The sequence below is a fragment of the Chelonoidis abingdonii genome, chromosome 12, assembly GCF_003597395.2.
Source record: "Chelonoidis abingdonii isolate Lonesome George chromosome 12, CheloAbing_2.0, whole genome shotgun sequence".
In the NCBI taxonomy this organism is placed as follows: domain Eukaryota; kingdom Metazoa; phylum Chordata; order Testudines; family Testudinidae; genus Chelonoidis; species Chelonoidis abingdonii.
In genome coordinates, this window is record NC_133780.1 from 5,212,219 (window position 1) to 5,236,643 (window position 24,425).

Here is a 24,425-nt window from a genome sequence, read left to right on the forward strand (position 1 = left end):
ACTCTATCCATTCATGTTTTAGAAAAGGTGCTAACCCCCCCACAACAAAACAACAACAGAGTTCTCCCCTTCAGCACAACCCACAGCAACAAGAGAATAACAGGGGATGAGACAATCTGTTCCCAGAGGGGGGAAGTAGATGAGCGTAAAACTCAGTTTTCTCATGGACGGAGCAATGTAAGTGATACGCTCATGATTGGCTGCTCCTGGGTCCTCACCCCAGACATGGGCAGCTGGATACTTGGGGGCCAAACGCTCCTGATGTGTGTGGGAAATAGAAAATGTCTGGTCTCTTTACTGTGCCCTGAGAGAATTTCTCTCCTGCCTGCAGGAGTCTCTGATGTCCAGTATGGTGTGAACTTCCCTTGCAGTATTTTATATGCTAATAAGATCTAAGAGGTCTCTTTCCTTTGTGGATTTGCTGATGCCTCCGACAACCTGTGCCCCGAAAGATCCTTCCCCCACATTCAAGGTTTTTCTCCCCCGTGGAGTCTCTGATGTCGAGTATGGGTGGAGCTCTGAGTGAAGCTTGTCCCGCAGACATTTATCTCCTCTTGTGTCGCATAAGGTGCGAACTCCAACTGAATCTTTTCCCACAGTCAGAGCATTTATACGGTCTCTCTCCCGTATGGATTCTCTGGTGTGAAATGAGGTTGGAGCTCTGATTGAAGCTTTTCCAACAGATGAGGCATTTGTAAGGTTTCTCTCCAGAATGGATTCTCTGATGGATAATAAGCTGTGTTCTCCGATCAAAACTTTCCCCACAGACAGGGCATTTGTAGGGTCTGTCTCCCGTGTGGCTTCTCTGATGGGAAAGAAGATCCGACCTCTGAATGAAGCTTTTCCCGCACTCAACGCATTTATAGGGTTTCTCTCCCGTGTGCGTTCTCTCATGTCTATTCAGTTGTGAGCTCTGAATGAAGCTTTTCTCACAGATGAGGCATTTATATGGCTTCTCTCCTGTGTGGATTCTTCTGTGTGAAATAAGGTTTGAGCTCTGATTGAAGCTTTTCCCACAGACCAGGCATTTATAGGGTTTCTCACCCATGTGGATTCTTCTATGGGAAATAAGGTGAAAGCGCCGACTGAAGCTTTTCCCACACTCGGCACATGTGTTTTTTTCTCTTTCCCATGTTGCTTCTCTGCTGGGCTGTTGTTTTGCTGAGTTCCTTGCATCCTCCACCACATTAAACCTACCCACTTCTTTCTCTGGCTGGTTCTCCAGCTGTCTCTCTGACTGGCCCTGATTTCCACAGGCTTTCTTATGCTCACAGCTCTGGCTAAAGTTCTCTCTGGCTCTTCCCAATAATGTCCCATGCACTTCCCCTGGCTCAGGACCTTCCAGCAGTAAATTCACCTCCTTGTTTTCACTCATCATCTCATCGGCTGCTGGAATAAAGAGAGAGAATCCAGACAGGCGTCGTCCCCTGTGCTGGGGAGAAGGCAGAGACGGGGAATGGCAAAAAGGGGCAACACGACACAGTAACTGCTAAGGAGACTGAGAAAGGGAAAATTTTATTGACCCATCTTTAATTTTTCCTTCTTCGAAGTGGGTCCATGGTGCTCCGTGATCCCTCATTGGACAGGCTCCAGCAGACTAGCAGTGCGGGCCACGCTGCTCTGCTGACTCCTGGAGGGAAAGCCAGGGGAAAGAGAGGGAAAAGAGTGTGAAAATGGGCAAGCAAGACTGTGATGCTCAAACCCACATCCGGGTACCAGGGACAGTGGCTGACTGTGCTGGGAAGAGGAACAGCAGGAGAAGGACAAAGCCCACTCCACCACCACCACCACCCCACAGGTAACATGGGGCAGGGAGCACACGGCAGCCCTGGGCTAGGCACAGGGCGGTGGGGGCACTGGGCCAAGGAGACACGTGTGGGGAGGTGTGAGTTGTCTATGGCTATCAGGCTAACAAGGGGGGAGAAGACCATTTAATGATCAGGCCAGGGGACTGAATTTGCACCCAAGGGAGACTTCCTGGCTCTTGAGGTGGAGAAGTGGAGTGAGCGCAACAGGGCCAGGAAGAGACAGAGCAAGGGCTCCTGGCCAGCCACCACCACTCTTCAGCTGCCCGGCTCCGAAGGCAGCGCCGCTGCCAGCAGCAGCACAGAAGTAAGGGTAGCAGTAACACGACCCCTCCTACAATAACTTTGCGGCCTCCCACCTCTCCCTCCCCCACACAACTCCTTTTTGGGTCAGGACCGCTACAATTACAACACCGTGAAATTTCAGATTTAAATAGCTGAAATCATGAAATTTACCATTTAAAAAATCCTATGATTGTGAAATTGACCCAAATGGATCGTGAATTTGGTAAGGCCCTACTGATAGACAAAGATTGGAAAGGGAGACAGAAAAAACGGGACTAATCCAAACAGAAAGTCTATGGACACCACTCAAGCTCTGTTAAGCTGTGACTGGCAAACAAGAGGAAAACGGAACTGGAAATTAATGGATCAAAACTGGCATGTTGGAATTTAGGATTGACAAGTGAAGAAAACAACCAGGGGAGGATCTATCCGGCTGATCACTCTTGGAGCCCTTAAAGAGAGGGATCTTGAAGAATAAAAGCATGGACCAGATTCCTGGGAGAGTCCCAGGACCAAGAAAGATCTGTGTCTCCCTAGAACTATGATCATTGGGACATCCAGAACAACAGGCCGGGGAGAACGCCTGCCCATCACCCCTGCACCAGTGCGACCCTGGCCTGTTACACAGGAGATCCTGCTCCGTTTCCCTTTCCCTCGTGTGCTGCTTTCCGACCCCAAGAGCTGAGCTCTGAGGCTCCTAGGGTGATTGGTGCACAGGCACTTAACCAGAGTTTACAGGAGTTGTCTCTCCATCACCTGGCCTGGGCACAGAGGGGGCTTGGATGAAGCTCTGCCCTTGCCCTGCAGCTGCTCAGTCCGGCCTCCCAGGTCGCAATGGAGGAGGCAGTGGCTCCTGACCCAGGAAGATAAACAGAGACAAAGCCAGTGCAGCGCCACCTCTTAGCAAGAACCAGAGGCCTGTGGGTACAGCAGCTGATGAACGGTGGTCCTGTCCCCTCTCCATCCCTCCCTGCTCCCTACCATCAGGACCCGGGAGGGATGTGGCCAATTTCCTTCTCTAAGCTCCTTGAACTGCATAAACCTGCAGAGCAAACCACACACTGTCACCGAGAAACATGTCCCCTCCCCTGCAGCTCAGGGGAGGCTCCCTGGGGCCAGGACCCCTTCACCTCAGTGTTCTGTTCAGATCTGGGGGGCTAGGACAATGTGCACGGGGGGGCGTTGAGAGCCATTGAACCAACTGCAAACTCTGGATATGAGGGAAACCGCTTCAAACCAAGGGGTGCAGCCCTGCCCCCACCAAGCACCCCTAGCTCAGCACCTGTGCTGGGGACCTCCCAAATCCCCATCGAAATCCCCCTTCTCAAAGGGATCCCCATGGACACAGGCTGCCCCTGTCTCAGGGACGCGGAGATGCAGGGCATGGGGCCAGGCGGCGGCTGCGATGCGGTGAGCTTCTCGCTAGGACCCAGAAGGGAGCTGGGCGGGGGCGATCGCTGGATCCTGGCAGCAGGAAGTGAATTGCAGTCGCTCCGGTAACCCTTTGTGGCTGTGTGAACGCCCGGCATTGCCCCTTGCGAGACCCCAGCCAAGCCCCCTGCTGCTGCGGGTGGGGACCCGACGACCCGACTCCTGGCTGCAGCAGAGGTGACTATATTGCGAGGGAGGTGGCAGCTTTTATTGGAGCAACTTCTGTTGGGGCGAGAGACCCAGACAGCAAATGTGATAAATCCGTACGGGGGGGGGGGGGTAATAGGCACCTATGTAAGAAAAAGACCCAGAAATCAGGACTGTCCCTATGAAATCGGGACATCTGGTCACCCTACCACAGCCACACAGAGCTCTTCTGCAGGGCTGGGAAAGGATCACCCTGCAAAGGGGGAAGGGCTTGGGTAGCATAAATTGTTAGCTCAGATTGTATTCAAGGTAACTGGCCCATTAACTCCTCTGCAGGCACAGGACAGAAAGGATTAGTGGGTTATAGATTGTCTGAATAGGTCATAAATCCTGTGTTTCTGTTTCATCCATGATTTTTAGTGTCTAACAGAGTAATGAATTTAAGCTCTCGGGCAACATAAAAATGGCCATACTGGGTCAGACCCAAGGTCCATCCAGCCCAGTGTCCTGTCTTCCAGCAGTGGCCAATGCCAGGTGCCCCAGAGGAAATGAACAGAACAGGGAATCATCCAGTGATCCATCCCCTGTCGCTCATTCCCAGCTTCCGGCAAAAGACAGCATCCCGGCTCCACTTTTGAAAGCGTGGGGCAGGTTTCCTTTGAGGATAAGGATGGCTAAGTGTGATATAGACTACACTGCATATTGAAGGCATTGCATTCCTGCTGCTCCACATAAGACTCTCTTAGGGTGACCAGATAGCAAGTGTGAAAAATCAGGACAAGGGGTGGGGGATAATAGGTGCCTATATAAGAAAAAGCCCCCAAAATCGGGACGGGACTATCCTTATAAAATCGGGACATCTGGTCACCCTAGTCTCTCTCCCTGCAGAAAGCCCAGCCTAGCTAGCACATCCCATATTCCCCACAACGTTCCCTTCCCTCCACATACACATCCCTAAGCCACATGTCTGCAAGAGAGGGGTTAAATCCAGACTGCGGATCGTGAGCAGAGATAGGCCCTTGTCTCTGTCAGGGGGGAGGGACTGAGGACACACCCCTCTCATCATCACCTCCCATTGGCTAGTTTAGGTGGCTCCCCTTGGAACATGGATCGCATTCTTGGGCACCTCTCTCTCCCCATTCATCATGCTTAAGTCAGGTTCTACGAACGAACGCCATAGTTGTTCCAGGAATTTACCTGGTGCCTAGAAGTCAGGGTATGTGATGCTGAGCAGGATTGAGCTGGGTCTAGAATGTGGTCCGGATGGGATCAGTTCATGGGCCCACACTATTTAATGTTTTTATTAAAGACCTGGAAGAAAACATAAACTCATCACAGATGACCTATCCTCCATGAACTTATCTACTGATTTTTTGAACCCTGTTATAGTCTTGGCCTTCACAACATCCTCTGGCAAGGAGTTCCACAGGTTGACTGTGTGTTGTATGAAGAAATACTGCTTTTGTTTATTTTAAACCTGCTGCCTGTTAATTTCATTTGGCAACCCCTAGTTCTTGTGTTACGAGAAGGAGTAATAACACTTCCTTATTTACTTTCTCCACCCCAGTCATGATTTTATAGACCTCAATCATATCCCCCCTTAGTTGTCTCCTTTCCAGCTTAAAAATTCTCAGTCTTATTAATCTCTCCTCATACTGAAGCTGTTCCACACCCCTAATCATGATTGTTGTCCTTTTCTGAACCCTTTCCAATTCTAATATATCTTTTTTGAGATGGGGCAGTGATCCCCTGTTCTGTTCATTCCCTCTGGGGCACCTGGCATTGGCCGCTGTCGGAAGACAGGCTACTGGGCTAGATGGACCTTTGGTCTGACCCGTTATGGCCATTCGTATTTGTTTCCCTAAATACCCAGATTTGAGTCACTCCCCACCTTTGAAACTTCTGTTTTTGTTGGCGGGAATAAGTGAGTCTTTCCCAGCACTTCCAATGGGACTGAAGCAACAGGCTGCTGCAAGCCAAGACTGTCAGAGAGTCCCTACGTTCTGCACGGATGGCTGTCAAATCCCCTTCTTTTCAATGAGGCTAAAGCCAGGCTGTTCTGTGTTTGGCACGAGATGGTGAAATCTGGGGGAGAGGTGGGGAACCAGAAGGAGGCTGGAGAATTGCAGGGGGATGGGGGAGCCAGACGGTATGGAGGGGACTGGATAGGGATGTGCAGGGTGCATTAGAAGGGGAGTGAGGGGGTGGGGAAGCAGGGATGCAGAAGGAGGGGGTGCAGGGGAAGTGGGACAGGATGCTGACTGAGGGGTGTAGGGGAAAAGGGCTGGCAGAGAGGGAAAACGTGAGCAGTAGGATACTGTAGCTGGGGAAATAAAGGCGAGAGATGTTCCCAGCTCCTGTAACCACCCAAGAACCATCCCCTGCATTGTCCCTGGGCAGACTGACGTCCCTGGGAACCAGGTGAGGAGCTGAGAGAGGAGAAGTCAGGTCCTGCCCCCGCTGGATCCCCGGGTGCTAGGGTGAAGCGCTGCCCATGGGGACGACATCAGGGCTACTTTGATTCTGTTCCTTCCTAGCGTGTAGTTCGGAGACTCTGCTACTGGGAGGGCTTAAAACTATCTCCGTGGGTTTCATCCTGGTGGTCGTTGCTGGTTCCACAATGAAATAAAATGACCCAGCGTTTGCCTGGAACCTAGAACATCCATTTGCAGGTAAAGACCGAGGAGGGGACTGGGGTGTGAAATGCACAGAAGCCTCTTCTGAACTATCCCCGATTGCCCTTCTCACCCAGGCAGGTTGTGGAATAGCGACCCCGTGGCCGTCTCGATTGTCCCGTCCTCCCAGGTGACAAGAAAGGACCATGACTGCGGCAGAGCAAACTCGGGTAGGGGATTTTCAGAGAGCTGCAGGTGGGTTTGTACTAGAGGGGGAGGGGCAGGAAATACACAGGAGGGAGGGGGAAAGGGCGGAACTAGGGCACGGGTGGGATTCTGCTACTCTCTCCCCACCCAGGAGCTTCCATTTTATTGGCCATCTTCTCCCAGGAATAGTGGGGTTGTGGCTGGGGCGGCAGGTACTGACCGGGCTCTCTTGTTCCAGGGGCCGGTGACCTTCGAGGAGGTAGCTGTGTATTTCACCCAGGGACAGGGGGCTCTGCTGGACCCTGCTCAGAGAGCCCTCTACAGGGACGTCATGCAGGAGAACTACGAGACGGTGACCTCGCTAGGTAAGGGGTTCCTGTCGCCTTGGTTATGAAAACTGTAGGGACTCTGAGATGCTTTTTTGGCTTTTGCTCATGCTCTTCGCTGGTTGCCTAGATTTAGAGCAAGAAAAATGGTGAAAGGTCCAGAAAACATGACCTATGAGGGAAGACTGAAAAAATTGGGTTTGTTTAGTCTGGAGAAGAGAAGACTGAGAGGGGACATGATCACAGTTTTCAGGTACATAAAAGATTGTTACAAGGAGGAGGGAGAAACATTGTTCTCCTTAACGTCCGAGGATAGGACAAGAAGCAAAGGGCTTAAATTGCAGCGAGGGAGGTTTAGGATAGACATTAGGAAAAATTTCCTAACTGTTAGGATGGTTAAGCACTGGAATAAATTGCCTAGGGAAGTTGTGGAATCTCCATTATTGGGGATTTTTAAGAGCAAGTTAGACAAACCCTTGTCAGGGATGGTCTAGATAATACTTAGTCCTGCCAGGAGTGCAGGGACTGGACTAGAAGACCTGTCAAGGTTCCCTTCCAGTCCAATGATTCTATGATTTCAGAGGACTGGATCCTGTATTCCCCAGATCCAGCGCTAGGTAGAAATTCATCTCCGGATCTTCCATAGAACAGAAGCTCAGTAGCCCAATGGAAATGTTAATTCATCCCCTTGCAAAAGGGCAAAGTCTTGTATTTACCAGTCAGTGTTAAGTCTCTTACACGCAGTCCCCATTCCACTCTAGTCCTGGGGCTAGTTCCCTCCATGGGGAAGCTTTAGAAACAGGCAGGGGATTTAGCTCTGAGTCAGCAGGTCCCACAGAGTGCACAGCTCCGAAAACTCCCAGCTGAGGGCACAACACATCCCGGTTCGCTTGTCCCAAGGGGGCTTGGTCACCATGTCCCGGTCCCTTCATGTTCCACATCCACACAGCACAGCACGGGGCCAGGTTGAGATCAGGGAACGCTCTTGTAACAAATCCTCTCCCAATGCCTGACATGGCCTGATCTCGTCTGATTTCACCCCCTGCCCCAGCAGGATTTCCCCTTCCCAAACCTGAGCTGATCGCCCGGCTGGAACGAGGGGAAGAGCCGTGGGTGCCCGATCTCAACAGCTCTGCAGAAAGGGAGATCCCAAGAGGTGCCCGTACAGGTGAGTTATCAGTGAAACTGACACGGGAACCGTCTAGTGAGCAAAGGATAAAAGCCAAGGCTCCCAAGACTGTGCTGTGAGCGACTCCCCCAGTTCTGTCTCATCTCACCCAGGTCAAGGTGGGAGTAGCAGGTGTCTCATGTTGGGCAATTCTCAAGATTTGTCACCCATCCTGACTGACAGCCAGCAGAGGTCCCTGCCTGACTTTCATACTGCGTGCAGACTGGTCGCCCCATCTCAAAAAAGATATATTGGAATTGGAAAAGGATCAGAAAAGGGCAAGAAAAATGATGAGGGGTGTGGAACAGCTTCTGTATGAGCAGCAATTAATAAGACTAAGACTTTTCAGCTTGGAAACAAGATGACTAAGGGGGGGATGTGATAGAGGTCTATAAAATCATGACGGGCGTGGAGAAAGTAAATCCAGAAGTGTTGTTTACTCCTTCTCATAACCCAAGAACTAGGGGTCACCCAATGAAATGAATAGGCAGCAGATTGAAAAGAAACAAAAGGAAGTATTTCTTCACCCAATACACAGTCGACCTGTAAAACTCTCTGCCAGAGGATGTTGTGAAGGCCAAGACTATAACAGGGTTCAAATAAGAACTAGATAAATTCAAGGAGGATAGGTCCATCAATGACTGTTAGCCAGGATGGGCAGGGATAGTGTCCCCAGCCTCTGTTTGCCAGAAGCTGGGAATGGATCACTTGATGATCCCTTGTTCTGTTCATTCCCTCTGGGGCACCTGGCATTGGCCCCTGTCGGAAGACAGGACACTGGGCTAGATGGACCTTTGGTCTGACCCAGTGTGGCCGTTCTTATGTTCTTTATTTCTCCCTGTGTGTTTGGATGGGAAGTGAAAGCAGAAGTGTATTTTTCAATGTCTTCAACAGTTATCGTGCCATGTTTCCTCCTCCGCTGTTCCCCTGTCTCTCCTTTCACTCCACCCTTGGAAATGACTCCTGTCTCGATTCTCTCTCTCTCAGCAGGTGATGAGACAGTGAGTCAGAATGAGGAGAATCCACAGCTGGAAGGTCCTGAGCAGGTGGAACCGCATGAGATGTTCTCAGAGAGATCCAAAGGGAACATTTCCCAGAACAGGGAGCAGGAAAAAACCTGGGAGAGTCCATGCATGTCAGAAAGGCAGCTGGGAATCCAGCCAGGGGAGAAAGCAGGCAGATCCATTTTTTGTGGGGGAGGAGGATTCAAGGATCTTAAGGGAACCACATCCCAGCAGAGAATCAGCCTGGGAGAGAGAAAAAACAGTTGCACGGCCTGTGGGAAAAGCTTCAGCCGGCGCTCAAACTTTATTTCCCATCAGCGAATTCACATGGGAGAGAGACCCTATACGTGCTTGGAGTGTGGGAAAAGTTTCATTCAAAGCACACAGCTGATCAGGCATCAGAGAGTGCACACAGGAGAGAAGCCCTATAAATGCCTCCAGTGCGGGAAAAGTTTCAATCAGAATTCACACCTCATTAGGCACGAGAGGCTGCACAGGGGAGAGAAATTGTATAAATGCCCCGAGTGTGGGAAAAGCTTCTATCGGAGTTCGAGTCTTACCTCACATCAGAGAATCCACACTGGACAGACGCCCTTCGAATGCCTGGAGTGTGGAAGAAGTTTCGATTGGCGCTCACGGCTTATTGCGCATCAGAGAATTCACACAGGAGAGAGACCATATAAGTGCCCGGAGTGTGGGAAATGTTTCATTCACAGCTCAGATCTTCTTTCCCATCAGAGAATCCACACAGGAGACAGACCCTATAAATGCCCCCAGTGTGGGAAAAGCTTCAATCACAGCTCAGATCTTCTTTCCCACCAGAGAAACCACACTGGAGAAAAACCCTACAAATGCCAGGACTGTGGGAAAAGTTTTAATCGGAGCGCTCACCTGTTTAGACACCAGAGACTGCACACGGGGGAGGAATCTTACAAATGCCCCAGCTGTGGGGAAAGCTTCAGTCAGCTCTCAGATCTTATTTCACATCAGAGAAGCCATATGAGTGAGAAATCCTATGAATGCCTCGACTGTGGGGAAAGGTTAAGTGACAGGTCGGCCCTTAATAGACATCGCCGAACCCACACAGGGGAGAAACCCCATAAATGCCTTGACTGTGGGAAAAGTTTTGATTGGAGCTCGAACCTCATTGTGCATCGGAGAATTCACACGGGAGAGAAACCCTATAAATGCCCAGTGTGTGGGAAAAGCTTCATTCGGAACTCGCACCTCATCCGACATCAGAGACTCCACGCAGGAGAGAAGCCTTGAACGTGTCCGCTCTGCATTCAGAACGCACCACTGCAGGGGACTGATTTCTATGGCGCTCCATCGTGGGCAGCCTCAAAAAGCCTAGAAGCCTAAGAATCCCACTGCAGCCTGAGCAGCATCAGCCTCCAAGGGCTCGTCTGGACTTGGGAAGGGGGTTAGCGTTGGGTAGCATGACCCCAACTCCGACCAAACCTCCCTCACTGTTCCTAGTGTCGGCTGACTCAGAGTGTCTCATTTGTACGGTTCCTCCCCCATTAGCCAAGTGATTGTGAGTCCCTGAGTTCCCCCTTCAGAGACAGATTGGCTTCTTCCCAGTCATTCTGAGGATGCCCAATGCTGTTCTGAAGAGCTGCCATTTCTTTGGTACCTTTTTCCTTTTATAAAACGTAAGTGAGTAGAGAGCTGGAGCAGAGAGAGAAAAATGTGTCCTCACAGCCTCCGTGTTACTTAAAGCGAACAGGGTGAGCGGGGGAGTGGGGATTCCCTCCTTCCCCCCTCCATTGTCACAGTCCCCCTTGACACAGCAGACATGAAGAGTTTATCCTCCCCCGTTCTCCCGCTTCACTTCCCCCAGTGTCTCGTGCCACAGTGCTGTCAATTCTCCATGCTCAGGAGTCACACTTTGACTTGTTTGAGCCACGATCAGACCGATGAGGGCTGGAAAGGCAAGTGTCAGAGACCTGGAGGGAGAATTTGAAGGAATTCCCAAGCCAGCATGGCTGTTCTGAGCTTACATCCACATGCCAAGCTGTTGGTAAAAGGCTAGATCCTCGAAGGGACTTCGGCACATTAAGTTCCTAAATCCAACACCCAGGCACCACTGAGCTCCTCAAAAGTGCTGCTTGGCTACTGTCTAACCCTGCAGGTGCCTGCATTCCCTAGGGGCCTAAACTCCTGCCTGTAAAGTCCTCTGGGCAGCTAAGTTTCAAAAGGTCATCTACACCCTCCCCCCTTGCTGAGGCAGGATTAAATATACCAAGACCATTCCTGAAAGGTCTTTGTCCCCCATGGTCTTAAACACCTCCATTGATGGGCATTCCATAACCTTCTTAGGGAAATTTTTCTAGTGCTTAACAGCCCTTAGAGTCAGCAACTTTTTCCTAATAACTAACCTAAATCTCCCTTTCTGCAAATTAAGTTGATTACACCTTGGCCTGCCGTCTGTGGACATGGAGAAAAATTGATCATCCTCCTCTTTATAAACAGCCCTTATCATATTGGAAGACTGTTATCTTAATGGGCAGCAGGTTTAAAACAAATAAAAGGAAATTCTTCTTCACGCAGCACACAGTCAACTTGTGGAACTCCTTGCCTGAGGAGTTTGTGAAGGCTAGGACTATAACAGCGTTTAAAAGAGAACTGGATAAATTCATGGAGGCTAAGTCCATTAATGGCTGCTAGCCAGGATGGATAAGGAATGGTTCCCTAGCCTCTGTTTGTCAGAGGGTGGAGATGGATGGCAGGAGAGAGATCACTTGATCATTACCTGTTACGTTCACTCCCTCTGGGGCACCTGGCATTGGCCACTGTCAGTAGACAGGACACTGGGCTAGATGGACCTTTGGTCTGACCCAGTATGGCCATTCTTATGTTCTTATGTTCTCAGCCTTTTCTTCTCTCGACTAACCATGCCCAATTCTTTCAACCTTTCCTACTAAGTCAGGGTTTCACAACCTGTTCTTTTTGTTGCTGTCCTCTGGTCTCTATCTAATCTGTTTGTATGTTTCTGATGTGGACACTGGACACAGTTCTCCATCTGAGGCCTCATCCGTGCCGAGTTCTTTGGAGCAGTTATCTCCCAAGCCTTGCAAGCGATGCTCCTGTTAATACAAACCAGATGGTATTTGTCTTTTTCACAATGGCATCACACAGTGGCATTGCAGAGCGTGCCGGGCCTGCAGGAAAAGTGCTTCCTTGTTGAAGAGAGATCTCTCGAGAAGCCATCAGGAGAACAGCCTAGAGCAGTGGTTCTCAACCTGTTTACTGTTGTGGGTTGCATTTGCAGCTCTCTCTGTGTTTCATGGGCTGCATCTACACAGTATATATATGACCTGTCTGGCCCAGGGCCGGGGGAGTGGGGGGCGGGGAAGTGGGGCAATATGCCCCAGGCCCCAGACCCTACAGGGGCCCCCACAAGAATATAGTATTCTATAGTATTGCAACTTTTTTTTATGGAAGGGGCCCCCAAAATTGTTTTGCCCCAGGCCCCCTGAATCCTCTGGGCAGCCCTGGTCTGGCCCTGAGGATGTCACATGGGCTGCAGCTGTGTCCTGATTGGGCCTCGAGTTGAGAACCACTGATCTAGAGTCAATTACTGATTATCTCCTAAGGGTCTGTACTGGGACCGGTGCTGTTCAACATATTCATAAATGATCTGGAAAAAAGGGTAAACAGGGAAGTGGCAAAATTTGCAGGTGATACAGAACTGCTCAAGATAGTGAAGTCCCAGGCAGAGTGCGAAGAGTTACAAAGGGATCTCACAAAACTGGGTGACTGGGCAACAAAATGGCAGATGAAATTCAATGTTGAGAAATGCAAAGTCATGCACATTGGAAAACGTAATTGCAACTATACATATAAAATGATGGGGTCTAAATGAGCTGTTCCCACTCAAGAAAGAGATGTTGGAGTCATCATAGATAGTTCTCTGAAAACATCCCACTCAATGTGCAGCGGCAGTCAAAAACGCCAACAGAATATTGGGAATCATTAGGAAAGGGATAGATGATAAGACAGAAAATGTCATACTGCCTCCAGATAAATCCATGGTATGTCCACATCTTGAATACTGCGTGCAGATGTGGTCACCCCATCTCAAAAAAGATATATTGGAATTGGAAAAGGATGAGAAAAGGGCAACAGAAATTATTAGGGGCATGGAACGGCTTCTGTATGAGGGGAGATTAATAAGACGGACTTTTCAGCTTGGAAAAGAGACAGCTAAGGGAGGATACGATAGAGGTCCATAAAATCATGACTGGTGTGGAGAAAGTAAATAAGGACGTGTTATTTACTCCTTCGCATAACACAAGAACTAGGGGTCACCAAATGAAATTAATAGGCAGCAGGTTTAAAGCAAACAAAAGGAAGTGTTTCTTCATGCAACGCACAGTCAGTCTGTGGAAATCTTTGCCAGAGGATGTTGTGAAGACCAAGTCCATAACAGGGTTAAATAAAAGAACTAGATGAGTTCATGAAGGACAGGTCTATCAGTGGCTCTTAGCGGAGGGCAGGGATGGTGTCTCTAGCCTCTACTTGCCAGAAGCTGGGAATGAGCGACAGGGGATGGATCACTTGATGATTCCCTGTTCTGTTCATTCCCTCTGGGGCACCTGGCATTGACCACTGTCAGAAGACAGGATACTGGGCTAGATGGACCTTTGGTCCGAGCCAGTGTGGTCGTTCTTATGTTCCTAGCTACTGCCCCATCCTCATGCAACTATGAACTCTCTACTCAGAAACCTGACCGGGGAAGAGGCTGGAGTGTCTCAGCCTGGGAATCTGGCAAAAGGGGACAGAGACTATATTTAAAGGGGGTACCTCTTTTGGGGAGGGGTCTGCCACTACATGGGCTTCAGAGAGAAGGCAGGAGGGGTTCTCCCTAGCCTGAATCAGAGACAAAACCTTGAGGAAAGCAGAGGTGACGAGCCAGGAAATCTGTGAACAATTTATGTATGCTCTGTGAGGTTCTGATCTTTCCATGTGCAGCTGTGTCAAACTGCAAACCCCATTTTCAATCGCCAGGCTGACTTCTACCTTCCCACCATCTTCCGACCTCCATCCTGAACTAGAATTCCATCAGGGTTGCTGGCATGGGGCTAACAATGGAAGGCCGTTAACCTTTGACCACTCGCCATCCGCACAGGTCAAGAGAGAGCAGCTAAGCAAGGCAAAGCTGTTTTCATAGGCCGATCAGGGAGGATCACTTAGCAACCAAGTCACCTGGCAAGCATCTGCAGTGGCCTGGGGAGAATGTCATTTGATTTGGGGAGGGGTAAACATTATAACAGAGCAGGAGCTGCTTCTTCAGAGCAGGACCTCAAGAGGAGGGGGAAGCCCAGCATGTAGGAGCCGGATGAGGCAGGGAATCTGCCTCCATATCTGAACACAGGTGGTCCCCCTCAAAGGCCCCCAAGGACAGGGTGAACTACTGAGGGACACTGCTCTGAGAATGCTTGTTGTGTTCTGTATGATCATGTGTGCTTTAGCTGTTAAGTAAAAGAGCAATGGTGTTCCCCGTGCAAAGCGTGTGTGTGTGTTACATTTTTATCATAAATGTTGATTTCACTGGACACACACAAATAGATGTAAAATATTTCCACTGAAAACAACTTGAAATTTACTAATAGGCAAAGTAAGAAAAACGCTGCTTGAGAAACATATAGAGTCCAAATGCTGGTATTTAGACCTTTTCAATGAGGCTTATTTCAAAAGCACTGCGGAACGAATAGTAAAAACAAGTACGATTGGTTGATGTAAGGATACGTATTCTGTATATTCTGATGTGGAATGCTGACAATTTGTGGTTTAATGGTTTATAAAAGTTTGAGTGTTTTGACTCTTGACGCATATGGTCATTAAATAATTGTCGGACCTGTCAACTGTGACAGTTATTCCTGCTACGGTGAAATTGCAATTTTCCTGCTATTGTGAACATTTTAAAAGATAAAAATCTTAAATAAAAAAGCTTCAAAATAAACACTGCTATTAACTGGTGAAATTATGAAAAAGTAACAATCAAATTCTGCCTAGAGTAGTTATATGCCTCACAACTACTACATGGCCCCTTGAAGAGGTAGCTGAGAAGTATCACACCTTAGGTTGGATTTCTGGATCAGATTGTGTTTAACTGAAGAGGTGCAGGGGGTGGTCTGAAAGATCAGCACTGAGCCAAGAGGCTAGCAGCTGGACAGTGAGTTCCAGTTCTCAGGAGGGGGTGCTAGACACAGGGTCTGTGACCTGACAGTGTGCCTCAGGAATCCAGGAGTGGGGCAGTGGCTGGATTCTGTTTAAGCCTCTGAAGCCTAAAACATCTGAGGACCTAGCTGGGTTCCCTCTCAGCACTTTAGAGACGGAGCCCTCGACTTGGACCTGTGACTGAGGGATCACAGGACTTCTGCTATTTTGCAAAGATCTGTAGCTCTACATGATGATAATGATTATAATCAATTCTCATGCTTCAGGGCTTCAGCGGGTCACCTGGCAGGGGTCAGGAGGGAATTTATTCCCCTTGATGCACAATTGGCTTGATGTTTTCTGTGTTCCCCACCACCTTCCTCTGAGGCATCAGAGATCAATCATGGCTGGAGACGGGACACTGGACAGGGTGAATCAGTGCTCTCGGGTCGTACAAAACCTCCTTTCTAGATTCTCTTGCTCAGGTGCTCAGGATTATGCTGATTGCCATATTTGGCGTTGGAAGAGAATTTTTCTCCAGATTAAATTAGCTGTGACCTGGGAAAGAGGGGGAGGGGTTCATCTTCCTCTGTACCATGGAGCATGAATCACATGCTGTGATCACCTGGACATATTGTGCCAGTATCAGCTGCAATTTTTGAAGCAGTTTACATAGGCATGTCAATTTCAGTGCATTCCTGAAAATTCAAAGCCACTATTCTAGGGAGAACTGTATCTCTGAAACCCCTTCACCAGGGCCGACTCCAGGCACCAGCCGACCAAGCACGTGCTTGGAGCGGCACCTTGGGGCAGGGTGGCGCTCAGGTGTTTGTTTGTTTGTTTTGATTCGTCAGGGCAGGTCTGGAGGGTTTTTTTTGTTTTGGGGGAGGGGCTTTGGGCGGCACGGTGCTTGGAGGGCAGGGCTTGGCGCTGCGCTCAAAGTGGGACGGGGGCTTGGGGCAGCATGGCATTCGGAGGGGGGCAGGGGCACAGCGCTCGGTGGGGGGCGGGGGCTTTGGGCGGCGAGGCGCTCTTCTTTTTTGCTTGGGGTGGCAAAAAAGTTAGAGCCGGCCCTGCCCTTCACCAAACGACTCTCCATTTGCACCCCTCATTCATTAAACCAGGGCAACCCCACTGGGGTCACTGGGCCACAATCTCCTCTTGCGCACCCTGTAGCAAATCAGTGCAATCCTACCAAAGTCACTGTGGTGGAATTGCCTTTCTTACCTCATTTCAATCTGGAGTCCCTGGAACGGTCAGCCGCAGAGCGAAGCTCCTCTGAGTGGTGAATCACGGGGGAAAAGTCCCAGGGGCTCCTACAGAAATGTCTGACTATTGGAAAGGAAACAAGCGATATCAGAGATGGAGGGAAATGGGAAGAGAAGTGGGAGCAGTGGGGTGGGGGTGGTAATTCATTTAAAAAAAATCTAACCCTATTACTGACCCAAAGACAAACCAGCAGGTCCCACCGAATTCCACTGAGATGGGGAAATCTCCCCAGCAGTGAAGGGCAGTGATCTTAACGTACTTACCACTGAGCTGGGCACCTTGATTCTGGCACGGCCTAGCTGGGTGTGTTGAAACGCGTCACTTTGATAATGGTCTCCAAATTTAGTAAAAAGAACAGGAGTACTTGTGGCACCTTAGAGACTAACAAATTTAGTTCTGTTCTTTCTGCGGATACAGACTAACACGACTGCTACTTTGAAACCTTCAAATTTAGTATTTCCGTGTGTGCAATCAATATAAATCCCCTCTCATCTTCCTTCACTTCTGTCTTCTAGGTAATTATCTAGTAGACCAATATATAATATAATTAATTAAACAGATATAATAGAAATGCCTCTGATGTCACCTGTTTTCTTTCCAATAGTCAAGTATTGCTGTAGGACTTCTTATGTTTTTTTCTCCTTTTCTCACTTATTGAATTTAAATACAAAATCCCATCAGGTTTTGATTGAGTGCTGTCGATGTATGAATTATTTGCATGAATATTATTTGCCTCCTATAATATCTACTATTTACATTAAAAGTTTATTGAAGCACAGAGTCTCGGAATTAAATCAAGTATTTATAGCGAAGCTCTGGTCGAGCCATCGTGCAAAACAAACAATCAGACTTTATTCAAGTTTTTTTTTTAGTTAAATATTAGGAGTTTTAATAAATTTGTACTAATCCCCTTTCTTTGCTGGAAAGGAAAGAGTTCATTTTACTTTTTGTTTTGATGGGTGAAGGCCATTTATTTTATTTTTAACAAAAATACAGATGCAAGGCAAAGGAGAGAGGGTAGAAAAGAGCAGTGAAACAGGGCTTGTGGTTTCAGAACACCAGACTGCTGGTGAGTTAGCAGTGAATGCTTTGGCTGGCATATTGGGCAGAAGACCTGGTGCTTGGACTCTGGTTTATGTTGTGATCAGACATGTTATTAGATTGAATTCTTTTTATTTAGTCAAAGGAGGTATGGATGAATCATAGAATATCAGGGTTGGAAGGGACCTCAGGAAATCATCTAGTCCAACCCTCTGTTTAGGGCAGGACCAATCCCCCCCCAACAGATTTTTGTCCCATTTTCCTCAGTGTCTGGCCCCCCCTGAAGGATTGAACTCACAACCCTGGATTTAGTAGGCCAATGCTTAAACCACTAAGCTATCCCTCTTCCCTACAGGAGAATGAGAGACAGGTGTGTGGGTCAGTGTGTGAAATCTCCACTCTACCCCTGCACCTCCTTTCCATGCTCCATGGACATGGAAGCTTCTGTGCGTGAATCCTCCTTAAAGCTGGGAGAGGCTGCTCCTCCTAAGCAATGGCCCAATGGGTATATGGCTATCATAGGGTGACCAGATGTCCCGATTTTATAGGGACAGTCCTGATTTCTGGGTCTTTTTCTTATATAGGTTCTTATTACCCCCCACCCCTCTGTCCTGATTTTTCACATTTGCTGTCTGGTCACCCTGGGCTATCAGGGGTGCTGGAACAATTTGTACAGTGGGTGGGTGTGTGCTGACAGCCATTGAACCAAACTGCAACCCCGGATATGATGGAAACCACTTCAAGCTGGGGGTGGGGGAAGTGGCCCCCCTAGTTCCAGCGCCTATGATCGCTAGGACCCAGGAGGAGCTGGGGAGGGAGCCATCGCTGGAGTCATGCTGTCCCAGCAGCAGGAAGTGAACTGCACTGGCTACAATAGGGCTTTGTAGCTGGGTGAATTCCAGGTTCCATCGTCCCTTTGCAAGATCCCCGATCCCCGGCGGCTGGTGCTGGGAGCCCGGAGCCCTGGCTGCAGCCAGGAGAGGGGAATCTCCAGCAGGGCCCTTCCCGCTGCTCCCCAGGAGCCTCTCCCAGGGCAGGGCCCCCTTTCCCGGCCCCAGCTCCCAAGGCGGGCACCGCTCGGAGGGAAGGTAAGAGAGACCTTCCCATTGCACCGTAACAGGGACCAATGCCTCCCTCAAGCCCTATCTGCAGGGGAGAGGGTCAGGAGGCTCTTGCTGGCTGGCTGCTCTCTGGGCTGGGTGCAGCGTGCTGGGGTTTTTAGTCAGTTGAGTGGGATGCTCAGCTCCACCTGTTTTATTAATCGTCCACTCCTTTGGAGTGTGCTGCTGGGGGGTGTCCTTTGGCACCCTGGAATTTTCCCACCCTCGCTCGCAACCGGGGAATCCGTGCGCGTGGCAGCCTTGCCAACTCTCCGGATTGTGCCCCGAGTCTTGGGCGATCATGATTGTTTTCCTGAAAGCCCCTGCCCCTGGAGTTGAGTGGAGATGTGATGATTTCATCCTTCATTCTTGAAGAAAAAGTAAGTAGCTAGCCCGCGTGGCCGGGGACCCCACTGCACCCCAGCAGCTCCACAAGCAGAAGACAAATAAAAATCCCTTATTTTGCCACAATCTCATGATTTTAAAGACAAGCGCATGATTTTTCTAGAGCCCGACTTGTGATTTTTTAACATTTGGGGTTGGCAAGCCCGGAGCGTGTTGCACAACCCCTGCAGGTGAGATCCCCAACGGGTGCAAACAAAATCAGTGGAGCTAGGGTGGCTTCACACTAGCTGGGGATCTGGTTTGAAAATTATTAACAGGCCTATTTGAGTGCTGTCTTTGGGTTTCTTCGGAGTCTGCAAATGACACACACACAGACATCTTATATCGCTATTGCCTGTAAGAGCGCCATTAGAAGAATGCTACCAAGGTAGCTAAGTCCAGCACTCACAGGTAGGCAGTCCCAGAATCAAGGAAGGACTCCCGACCATGTTAATTCTGCTCTGTAGATGAGCAGACTCACCCCTGTGGCACCTCCTGCTGGTGACTTCTGGGAATTAGCTCGATTCAGCTCTGGAGCACCCTCTGCAGGCCGATGATCCACCTGCCCTCTCCTTCGCTGGACCTGGTGCCTTTTTACCTGGGGTGCTGCCCCCTGGCAGTAACCCCTCAGTCGTAGGGTCTCCCCTCCCCAGGGAATGCCCCACCCGCTATCCCCACCTTGCCTCAGTACAAGTCTGTCGCATCTAGGCAGGGGTTCCGTTCTGCAGTTATCGCGTGAAGTGAAAACCGCATATAGTCAAAACCCCAAGCCCTTTAAATCCCACCAGCAGCTCTGGCGGTGGGAGGGCATTTAAAGGGCCAGTGAAGCCCTTTAAATGCTCCCCCCAGTCCCGCTGCCAGAGCTGCGGGCTGGATTTAAAGGGCTCCCCACCCCACCCAGCTGGCAAAGCTGCAGGCAGGATTTAAAGGGCTCCACCAGGCTTCCTGCTGTGGTGGGGAGCCCAGAGAAACCCTTTAAATCCCACCCGCAGCTTTGGCAGCCGGGCTGGCATTTAAAGGGCCTGAAGCTCCACGGTGGCTGGAGCCTCGGGCCCTTTAGTTCACTCCAGGGGCTACCAGCCACCTCTGCAGCTAGGATGCCCCTGGGCGATTTAAAGGCCCTTGGACTCTCAGCCACAGCTGGTGCCCTAGGACCTTTAAATCTTGAGGCCACACCTCTTCTACTTGAGACCACGCCCCCTCCCGGACTCCAGGCATTTCAGCATAATGCTGAAATCGCACATGTTAAATGCACGTAAGTTGTGAGAGACCTGTATATGGCTACTGCCAGTCATCATCTAGCTCGACGCCCTGGGGCAGACTGCAGTATCAGCCTACCCATCTCTGGCAAGGAGGGTTTGGACGTGCTGCATTGGCCTACCCCTGGGCTGCCCCCTGCAACCCCCAGTACCTCTTAGCCCAATGCAAGGCCACAGCCTGGGGCTTTCCAGGCTGGAGCTCCCCAGCTCCTCTGCCTTTCCCCAGCCCTGCTCCACTCAGGTACCTTGTGTCTAGCTCCCTGCAGCCAGGACCTTCTCCCTCTACAAACAGAGAGAGATTCCTTTGCCCCTGGCTTCTCTGCCTTTATAGAGCCAGCTGAGTCTGTTTGGGGCGTGGCCCCAGCTGCAGCCACTTCCCCTAGTCAGCCTAGCCTAAAACCTACTTTCTCCAGCCACAGCCCCCTCCCAGGGCTGTTTTTAACCCTGTCAGGGCAGGAGCAGGGTAAGCACCCTGCTACATGCTCACATATGTATGTGCAGAACGGCCAGTCCAATACTGTGGGCCAGGACACAGTTCGGGGTGGGCCACCCATTTGGCCCACTTTTAGTACGTCAAGCGCTGTGTAAATCTTTAACTCCACCTGACTCCTGTCAGCTTGTTCGGTTTGATACAAAATCGTGTTGGCCCTGTTTGAACCCCACATTTTACTGTCCGCTGTTTCTTTTGTTTTTTTTTTGTAAGAGTAGTTTTACTAAAACCGTTCAGTTTCAGAGATCTGGCAGCATTTCTCGACGTGCAGACGGCTTGAGATTTCTCTCATTACCGTTGTTGTCATGAAAAAGAAAAGAAAACATGGACCTGGTGTATTTACAGCATCTATAGTTTAGATCAGCGGACCCCAAACTTTTGAGTGTCACGGCCCCCTTACCCCTGTCCGTGCCCCGTCCCCCCACCTCCCTCCAGAGCTGGGGCCAGGAGTGGGGCTGTGGCTCCAGGGAGGGGGGGACACAGTCAGGCGTAAAGGAGCCCAGGCTGGAGCCACAGCTGGGGTGGGTCTGGGACCAGGAGCGGGTCTGCAACTATGGGCCGAGGCTGGGGGTGGGAGCGGAGCTGCAGCCGGGCTGCAGTGGGGGCCAGCAGCCAGGCCCGTGGCCAGGTGCAGTTCCACTTCCGGCCTCACCCCCAGCCTTGGCCTTGGCCCGGGAATGAAGCTGTGGCCATCAGCTGAGGCTGGGGGCTGTAATGTACAGAAGAGGGCAGAACAGATCCACTCTTATCTTCTCCTCCCAGCTTCTAGCAGTCAGAGATTTAGGGTCACCCAGAGCACGGGGTTGCATCCATGACCATCTTGGCTAATAGTCACTGGTGGACCTATCCTCCATGAACTTATCTAGTTCTTTTTTTGAACCCAGTTCTACTTTGGGCTTTCCCAACATCCCCTAGCGAGGAGTTCCACAGGTTAATTGCACGCAACGTGAAAAAGAACTTCACCCTGTTTGTATTAAACCAGAGCTGCTGCGCCACTGATACTCAGAGGCTCTCCTTCCCATTAGCGCTTGCAGGAGCCGATCTAGCTACTGGGAAAGCCAGTGCCCCTGGGAATGGACAGTAACCAAGTCTCCCAGCCAGAGGGAGAGGCGACATGAAATAGAAAGGGAGAGAAAGATTTAAAAGGGGCAGCAGGAGCAAATAAGTGGAGAGAGAGAGGTTCCCAACTCCCAGACCTGCCCTGCTCCATTGACTGCATCTGTCCTCCCCGGGCAGAATTTCATGGGAACAAGGTGTGTGAGACCCTATGCAGCTGTGTGTTTCAACTGGCTGACCAGTTCAGCGCAGCTAAAAGACGCCGTGTAATATGTCGCTGGGAAGCCAGGAACTCACTGATCATTCATCTTGCAAGATGTGTGTCTGGTCGACCCATAATAGATTATATATAGATCTACTGAAATCATGATGGGAAATGTGTTTAAAAGGCATGCCAGGGGGAGCTGATAAACTGTTTTTTTCCAGAGACAAAGGAATGCGGATCTGCCTGCTTAAATGTCTCCTATATACATGGAGCAAGGTGTGTCCAGAGACAAAGAAAAAAAGCACATTTGCATGCCAGGCTGATAAAGGCATGAGGAGAGAAAAGAGAGAGAGAGAGAGAGAGTGTGTGTGTGTGTGTGTGTGTGATATCACTTAACACAGTGGCTTTCAGCCTTTGCAGGTTACTGTCCCTCTTTCAGGAGGCTGCTTTGTCTTGCATACCCCCCAAGCTTCACCTCATTTACAAATGACTTGCTTACAAAATTAGACCTAAAAATACAAAAGTGTCACAGCTACTAGTACTGAAAAATTGCATCCTGTCTCATTTTTACCATGTAATTATAAAATAAATCAACTGGAATATAAATATTGTACTTACGTTTCAGTGTATAATTTATGAAGCAGTGTAAACAAGTCAGTGTCTGTCTGAAATTTTAGTTTGTGCTGAGTTCACTAGTGCTTTTTATGTAGCCTGTTGTAAAACTGGGCATCTATCTAGATGAGTTGATGTGCCCCCTGGAAGACCTCGGCATACCCCCACGCCTGGTTGAGAACTACTCTAAGGCCAGGTCTACACTGCGACTTTAAATCGGTTTAATGGCCGATATACCGATTTAACGCTGTATCCGTTCACATGACGTCGTCATTAATATCGATTTTACCGCCTCCTTAAATCGATTTCGGAACTCCTCCCAAACGAGAGGAGTAGCGCTAAATTCGATAGTGATAACTCGGATTAGGGTTCGTGTGGACGGAAATCGACGTTATTGGCCTCCGGGCGGCATCCCAGAGTGCACCACTGACCGCTCTGGACAGCAATCTGAACTCGGATGCAGCGGGCAGGTAAACAGGAAAAGCCCCGCGAACTTTTGAATTACATTTCCTGCTTGCCCAGCGTGGAGCTCTGATCAGCACGGCTGGCGATGCAGTCTCAAATCCAAAAAGAGCTCCAGCATGGACCGTACGGGAGATACTAGGTCTGATCGCTGTATGGGGAGACAAATCTGTTGTATCCAGCTCCGTTACAGAACACGAAATGCCAAAGCGTTTGAATAAAAAACTCCAGGATACACAGCGCTGCGTGACAAGCGTAACGGGAAGCCAGAGACTCAAATGGACGCTCATGAAGGGAGGGAGGGGGTACTGAGGACTCCAGCTATCCCACAGTCCACAGCAGTCTCTGAAAATTATTTGCATTCTTGGCTGAGCTCCCAATGTCTGTAGGTTCAAACACAGTGTCTGGCGTGGTTCAGGGAACAGCTCCTCAGTTTATTTCCCCCCACCACCACGTGAAAAAAAAAAGGGAAAGATTGCTGTGCTATGGCGTTTGCTCAATGCACTCCGCGAAAAAGGCGCCAAAGGGTTGTCTGCTGCCTTCACAAAGGGAGGGGTGAGGCTGTACCCAGCACCACCCGGGGCAATGTTTTCTGCCCCATCAGGCACTGTGCTCTCAACACGGAAGTGGGAACTATGGGATAGCTGAGGAACAGCTACCCACAGTGCACCGCTCCTGAAATCGATGGTAGCCTTGGACCATGGACACAAGCAATCGATTTTGTGATCGCACTGTGGACGCGCAAAACCGATTTTATAACATCGGTTTTGTAATATCGGTTTAAACTACTTCGAAATAATCGTGCAGTGTAGACGTAGCCTTAATCTCAACAGGAGATAGAGGTGGCGCCTTCCCACCTCTTGAAGTGGGGTTAAGGAACTTTGTTCCGGGAGAGAGCAGGACGCTGCGGGGAGACAGTGTCAGGGAAATTTGGGAGTGGTGAGGATTTTGGGGGGTCATTCTGCCAACAGAATGGGCTTTGGCCTCTGTAGGTTTAGAAATAATCAGGGGTTCAATCGGGTGAGGAAAGCAGAATGGCCAACCCCAAATGTTCAAAAAACATAAGTCAGGCTCACCCAGAATCATGTGATTGGCTTTAAAATCATGAGATCATGTAAAAATAAGAGATTTTTATTTGCCTTCTGCTTTTGGGGCCTTTTGGGTGCACTGGGGTCACACGCTGAAGCTTTCTCTACGGCCACGTGAGCTAGAAACTTGCCTTTTTCCTTAAGAATGAAGGCTGAAATGATCACCTATTCACTTGACTCCAGGAGCTGGGGCTTTAAAGAAAACAATAATGATCATGAGACTCATGACAAAAGCCTGAGAGCTGGCAAAACTGTGAAAGCCGGGATGTGACTGCAAGATTTGTTTGCTGGCTGCAAGCCAAAGTG

The 24,425-nt window shown here is 49.8% G+C and overlaps 2 protein-coding genes across 2 annotated transcripts in view; one reads left to right on the forward strand and one right to left on the reverse strand.

Moving 5' to 3' along the window:
- Positions 1 to 544: 544 nt before the first annotated feature.
- Positions 545 to 3,400, reverse strand: LOC116836796 (uncharacterized). The gene is made up of 2 exons (XM_075071477.1): positions 3,373 to 3,400; positions 545 to 1,389 (listed from the first exon to the last, which is right to left on the reverse strand). The coding sequence occupies exons 1-2, from the start codon at positions 3,398 to 3,400 to the stop codon at positions 545 to 547; spliced, it is 873 nt and encodes a 290-aa protein (XP_074927578.1).
- A 3,341-nt stretch (positions 3,401 to 6,741) lies between these two features.
- The window catches only part of LOC116836528 (uncharacterized), a 46,533-nt gene continuing 28,849 nt past the window's right edge, over positions 6,742 to 24,425 (forward strand). Inside the window, 3 exon segments of the mRNA XM_075071695.1 lie at positions 6,742 to 6,855; positions 7,868 to 7,984; positions 8,972 to 10,259. Of these exon segments, the coding sequence (XP_074927796.1) occupies positions 6,822 to 6,855; positions 7,868 to 7,984; positions 8,972 to 10,259 (1,439 nt within the window). The 5' untranslated portion in view covers positions 6,742 to 6,821.

Excerpts from the sequence above, each read along its gene's own strand:
- LOC116836796 (XM_075071477.1), bottom strand. The coding sequence starts at position 3,400 with ATGGGGATTTGGGAGGTCCCCAGCACAG. Across the intron at positions 1,390-3,372 it reads TTGGGAGGTCCCCAGCACAG|CAGCCGATGAGATGATGAGT; the intron begins GTGCTGAGCTAG and ends TCTTTATTCCAG.